This window comes from Hibiscus syriacus, unplaced genomic scaffold (genome assembly GCF_006381635.1).
Source record: "Hibiscus syriacus cultivar Baekdansim isolate YM2019G1 unplaced genomic scaffold, ASM638163v2 tig00110332_pilon, whole genome shotgun sequence".
Taxonomy (NCBI): domain Eukaryota; kingdom Viridiplantae; phylum Streptophyta; class Magnoliopsida; order Malvales; family Malvaceae; genus Hibiscus; species Hibiscus syriacus.
The window spans coordinates 3761787-3768592 of NW_024062688.1; the positions used below are offsets into that span (position 1 = coordinate 3761787).

At 33.6% G+C, this 6806-nt stretch overlaps 1 protein-coding gene across 1 annotated transcript; it reads right to left on the reverse strand.

Moving 5' to 3' along the window:
• Positions 1–1384: 1384 nt before the first annotated feature.
• On the reverse strand, positions 1385–3796 carry LOC120119441 (ankyrin repeat domain-containing protein 13C-like). Its single transcript, XM_039139257.1, has 2 exons — positions 2366–3796; positions 1385–1780 (listed from the first exon to the last, which is right to left on the reverse strand). Exons 1-2 carry the CDS (start codon positions 3767–3769, stop codon positions 1400–1402), a joined length of 1785 nt encoding a protein of 594 aa, XP_038995188.1. The 5' UTR covers positions 3770–3796; the 3' UTR covers positions 1385–1399.
• Positions 3797–6806: the final 3010 nt, after the last annotated feature.

Below are 6806 nucleotides of genomic sequence, written 5' to 3' on the forward strand. Positions count from 1 at the left end.
AATTTTATGATAGAACATCAATTTTACGTATACACTAGAGGGTGCCTCTAGGGTACAGTTCCCTCATAAAGATAATCATAGTATTGATAACTGTTACATGATAATCATAGTATTGATAACTGTTACATGAGTATGACATTAAAATTTTCACATCACCTTTTATACATAAAATTTCTGAAGTTGTTTATTGTTATCTATTTTTGGTGCCGTATGACAATTTAATATACGGTTAAGAAAATGTATTATCGAAAATATTATTATTTTTTAATATTTTTCGGTAAAACGTTACTTAAAATATTATTTTTCTACCGGAAATATTAATTTCACTATTTAAAAACCGGTAGAAAAATAACATTTTAGGTAACACCAATATTAATATTTCCGGTAGAAAAATAATGTTTTAGGTAACGTTTTACCAGAAATATTAAAAAATAACAATATTTTCGATAACTTCTTTCCTTAGCCGTATATTAAGATTACCGTATAAAGATCCTTTTTTTGAGATCTCTGTTCCACTCATATCTTGTATGCTTAAAATTCTTTATCTTTTTTGTTACCCGACAAGGGCTTCTCAATTTGGGTTCATTTCCCCCTTCATGAAATTGGCATGTTAGCCTCTATATTTCTCATCACAAAATATCCTATTGAAATTGCTTATTTTGCACTCTTAACTTTTAGTATATGTTTTCTTCTTCTTAAATTTATGGCTTCCAGTTTCATCTTAATGTCATCTCTTACCTCTTCTAAAAGTAAGGTTTGATCGAAGCATACTATGGTGTGGTTCTAAAAATATTTTTCAGAAAGACACATGTATTAATAATAATTTTTTTGTATGAGGTGAATATAAATAAAAATTTTAAGATACTATCATCAGTAAAATGAATAATTAACATAAAAAATCAAATTTCAAGATTAATACATATTGACCCTGATAAACATTTATATCAATCAATGATGTGATATGTCACATAGTTGTAATTATCATTTAAGTCAATTTTCTTAAATAAAGATACAAATACTAAAAATATCAAAATTAGACTAAGACGGAATTTACAAATTATATATAATGCAAATACTAATAGCAAAATTTATAAACTAAAAATTCATTCATTACCCTCATTATTACCATTTTCTAACAAAGCTTCCTTGAAATAGTTCCATCTAAGTTACATTCATCACCCATTTAACATTCTTTCCACTAAAATATTGTAAGATCAAAAGTAAAACAAAATTACTACAAAATTGTGTTGGATAATATATTTAATCAACCACATATAGTTACCAAATTCTCAGCACCGTTAATTTCCAACAGTATTTTTTTTTTGGCAAGTTGCAAGCAAATCAAACCTTTAAGATAGTGGAATTCATTTAACCCAATTATCTGTATTTTGAACACTTTTTACTTTAATTTCCTTGTGGACTTAGATTTCTTCATCTTGCCAGACTTATCCACATTGGTCCAACTATATCCACTAGGAATAGCAAAAGGATCCTCTAGTTGCGCCGCCCGCTGCCGCTGTTGCTGCTTGCTACTCGATGCTGATTGACTATTGTTTCGCCTCAACCATGCCGTCGTTGATGATGACCACGACAAAGACGGCAATGATGAAGTATGTTTATCTGACTTCTGATCCTCCTCTGTTTGGTCTCTTCCAACTCCTTCGTTGGAGAAATATCTAGGACTCGAGAGGGGGGTGAAAAACTGCTCCGTTGATTGGAGTTCGACGAATTTAGTAAACGTTATCACCACCCTCACTGTCGGCACGACTGGAATCGCCAACTGCAAAAAAATCCCACCAAACAAACAATTAAAAAGACAAACCCTTGTCTGAAAATCATAAATGAAACAATTAAACCTCTTCGATTTCAAGTCCTATATAATATAGCGACAATAATACTAAACATTGGTCCCACATTAGGCATATTATATATGAAACAGAAACCTCGGATGATGTGGGGGAATCACCGTTGGATCTGAAAACAGGGCCGTTTGGATAAGTCCACGTCAGGGAATCCGACCAAAGGGACAAGAGTTTACCCCATAAAAAAAGCAGCTTCACTAATCAGAGACCAAAGCAAAGCTGTGTAAAACTCAAAACGCAACACTTCCTTTCCTTTTTGTCATTGGTCAGGCCATCCTCGCATCAAAAGACCCAAAAGAAACACCCTCCTAAGGAGACAGATATTTAAGTGGACCCCACAACCAAAGCAGATTTTAACAAAATTGGCCAAATTTTCATATTGGTCCCTCTTCTATGTTCGAATTAACAATTTCGGTCAAAATTCTAACATGTTCAAGCAGTACCAAATTATGTCAAACTAAAATAGAGGGACTAAAGGATAAATTAACAAACCGCCGTCTTACCTTAACCGGAAACGTTCCCGGTGGGAATTTGGTAGTCAACAAATCTCGCATTCTTCGAACAGCTTTCACTTTGTTTGCCAAAATATCAAGTAAAGGTAACAAGTCTTCTGTTTTTAATGGGAATTGTTCCGTTAACCAAACAGATGGCCGCAAACTCCGAACGTACTCTTTCTCCTTCGTTTGCGGTGGCGGAATCACCGTTTTCACCGGGGCGAAAGACGTCGACCTTCTAGGAGGAACCGCCGCAGCGGAAGGGAAAACGTCGACACTCTTCCTCCCTACCGAAATCCACTCTCTCTCTTCTCTCACAAAGCTACTATGCCTTCTTCGATCAGGCATTGCGAAATTCGGGTTTTCGCATACCAAGAAACCGTCATCGTCTTCGTCGAGCTCTAAGGGTAACACTTGTTCACTTCCAGCGGCGTCGTTTTCGGAGCCCACCACTTTTCGAGACCGGAAGCTGAAAATCACGTTATGAAGTTCGTAAACTTTGGCTTTCCATTCACCGACGCTCTCTGTTTTCTCTTGGCGTCTCCAGTTCGTTCTTCCGACGAGTTCAGCTTTGGTTACGTCCATTCCGGGTCGGTACACACTTGTTTGGGAACAAAAACCGGCAACGTCGGATTCGTTCATCGGAGCCCCGGCATTTTCGAATGCGTCGAAGATTTTGTGATCGTCCCGGTTGAGGACTAGCAATGAACCGCAAGGGATGTTGTGGAGGCTATCGCCGTCGCCGAGGAAGAGAAAACTTTGATCGGCGCGTTGGATTTTTAAGCCGTTGAATCCAGCTAATGAAGTGTCTGCTCGAAGATTTCCGTCGCGTTTCCAGATCTTGTAGGTATCGGAAGGAGCAATTTTTCCAACGAACGGAATCACAGAGCTTTCAAAGTGGAAAGAGATTTCCATGTAGAAGTCCCGCATTCGGCGGAAGACGGCGATTACGCGAGGTAAACGGCGGCGCCACTTAGACCAAGCGGAACGGTGGTGGAGTTTCAATAAAACCAAAGCAATATCTGAGCTCCGGCGACAAAGCGCCTCCTGGAGAGGATTCCAACCCGCCGCGTTCTGGAGAGACACGTCAGCACCAGCCATAGCGAGTGTTTTGCCAGCAACGACGTCGTTTAAGCGGACAGCAAGGTGGAGAGGAGTTTCACGGAAAGGGACATCCCGGCGGTCGAGAACGGCGGAGATTTTCTCAGCTAATCGCTCTTGACTCAGTGATTCACACTCCGTGTGGATCTGAGCAGGGTCAGCTAGCTTTGGCAGAGTGGAAACTAATCGAGTCAAAGTGGCGTGATCACGCAGGACGACGGCGTAGTGAACAGGGCTATGCTTGAATTCCTCCGGTTTGATAGCTGAAAACGGCGCCGTTTCCGTTTCCATCGCCGACGATGGTCTCGACATAGTTTTTACGATCGAAAATTCTCTGGTCTTGTTTTTCTTCAGATCTTTGTTTGGATTGCGAAAGTGAAAATTGGGAAAATCAAATGGGACTGTATGTACGAATAATAGGAGGAGGAGGGCTACGGAAAAGGAAGAGGAGGGTAATTTGGTAATATCAGTAATAAATGTATGTTTTACGACCTAGGGCTGTATATTAGATCGAGTAGTCAAAGGTCAAAATATTTTCTAATTACTGAAACCGGTGCGTTCTATTTATATAACTTATACTTTCTTTAAAATAATTCAATTAAGTTGAGTTTATTAAATTTAAACAAGTTAAATTATTTAAATTTAATTATAAATATTTATAATGTTTTAATATTAATTAATTTTAACTTAAATGATTTTTATAATAATATATGATATATATATATATATGTTTATATTTTTATATAATATACACGTTGTATAAATTTGAATTTTAAAATTAATTTATTAACTATTAAATTTTTATTTTTATTTTTTAATTTATATTTTATTTAAATATTGAGTTAAGTTAAATTTATAAAATTATAAATTGAATTAAAATTATTGACATTAAATCAAATTAAAATATTGAAGTTCTCGATAGGCTGCCTACTAAAGATCGGCTTGTTCGGTTCGGCTTGGCTATTGATAATGTTTGTGGTCTGTGTGCCTCTAGTTCTGAATCTCGTGATCACCTTTTTGTTGAATGTTGTTTTGCAAAGGAAGTTTGGGATATTGTTCTAACTTCCTGTGGTGTTTGTTATACTCTGACCAACTGGGAGGATCTTTTCAATTGGCTGATAGCAAACTTGAAAGGCAAATCCCTCAGAATTCGAATCTTGAGGCTCGCTTGGACTGGTCTGCTGTATTCGGTCTGGGAAGAGCGTAATCACAGGCTCTTTAGACGCTCATCTCGCTCGGTTGATGCTCTTGTTAATAGTATAAAGTTAGCTGTTAGAATTAAGTTGAGTAGATATGGTAAGCCTAGGATTGATGATGTTAACAGGTAGTTATGTTTGAATTGGGGTTTGTTTTGAGGTAACTTGTTGATTGTAGTAGCATGTCTGTTTTTTCTTGATGGAATATAAATTACTTATCCAAAAAAAAATATTGAAGTTTTTTTTAATCAGATCCAATTTTATTGATTCCATGCAGAGTAGGATTAGGAGGGGGAATAGGGAGAAGGGAGAGGATGGTAGTATTTTAATCAGTTTTTATTAATATATGTATGTTATCGGTTTTGTTATTATTTTTTTAATAAAATTGGTAAAAATTATTTAAAATATTATTATTTATACTTAAAATATTAATATTTTTTAACATTTTCGATAAAGTATCAAATAAAAACAAAAATGGTAAAAAATAAAATATTAATAGTATTTTATCGAATATATTAACAAAACGGATAAAACGTCTAATAATTATAAACAGATAGAAATAATAATATTTTTAATATTTTTTACCAATTTTATTAAAATAATAATAAAATTAATAACATTTTTTAATTGTATATGAAGGTTATTCGCACGTGACACTTTCTTATGAAATTGAACTGTATCGGGTAGCGTGTAAAGGCAAAGGAAGAGAGGGACGAGATACACGCAATCGGGCACGGCTTTTGTTGATGCTTCAGACAGACAGGTTCAGTCTTAATACCCAACATCCCTTCTTTCTTTGTCTTTTCCACTTTTTTATTTTTTACTTATTTTATTTGTTATAAGAATTAGATTGATGTTTGATTCAATATTTTTAAAATTAATTTTTAATTCTAATATATATATATATATTAATTTCAAAAATTGATGAACCAAGTTAATTTAATTCAATTGTTTTTAATATTTCATTAAAAAAACAATGAATAGTAGGATGAAATGAAATTACTGGATTAAATGGTAAATCGAAGGTGGGTCCCATTGATGATAATCCACAAGATATAGATTGGTTAAATCTGTTTGCCTTCCATCAACCCAAATCCAACGGTTGTTTTGTATTGTGTTTTAAATGAGATCACGTGGCATAGGATTTGTATAGCCCTCTCCTGTGTTTCAGTGGGGGGAAAATCAAACGAAAACACCTTCTAATTTGGCTTTAGAATGTATAGAAGTTTGAAACAACGTCCCGTCAGCTCAATCATTTGTACAATAAAGACTTTAAAATCTTCTTCGTAATCCCTAACTCATAAATTCTCTTCAACTTATTATTGTTATTATTATTCCAACTCAAATTATAAAAACCATACTAAATAAAACTATTATTGTTGCTCTCATTTAAACTTCTTATTATACGCAAGTTAAATGGTTTTATAAATTAAGAACTTCTTTTATCTTTTGAAATTTTGAGTTCGAATATAATATCTATAAGAATCTTTAAAAATTTATTATCAAATGATTAAAAATATTTCATACTAATATTACTTCTTGTATTCACATCAAATTAATAAAAGAATTACATTACAAATTAAATAACGTAAGATAACTTAAAATTTATGTATCATATTTCAAATTAAATTAAAAAGATATTTCGATCTTCAATGCAAGATGAGTCAAATCTCCATGGATTAGTTTACAAGCTTCTTCACTTGTTTTTTTCATTATTATTCTATGTAAGGTATCCTCCGGAGGAGATGATAGCCGACGAACATCAAGTTCAGTTAAAGCCAAATCCAAGGAAATTATTGTTAGAAAAATTGCGCATTATTCCGAGAAAATATAGAAAACAATAATAAAATAAATCATTATAAAATATCAAAGGAAACAAAGGGATAGAACACGTTTACTCTTATCTTAAGATTGTTATCCGAAATAACAATGCTAGACGAAATCAATCCTGATAAAATAAACCAAAAGGTTAAATTTCTTAGAAGATAAAGATAAAAATAAATTGAAATAAAACTACTCCTTTTATTTTGATCTATCGATCGGAATTTTCAAGAGAGATTTAATACAATAGGATATCTTTTAATATTTAAATGTAAACATATAATAATATCTTTTAATTTGACATATTCAAAAGATAAAACTCCTTTTACCCT

Bases quoted from the DNA above. Each gene is read 5' to 3' on its own strand.
- LOC120119441 (XM_039139257.1), bottom strand. From the start codon at position 3,769: ATGTCGAGACCATCGTCGGCGATGGAAACGGAAACGGCGCCGTTTTCA. The intron at 1,781-2,365 runs GTAAGACGGCGG...ATTTTTTTGCAG, and splicing joins CGGGAACGTTTCCGGTTAAG to TTGGCGATTCCAGTCGTGCC.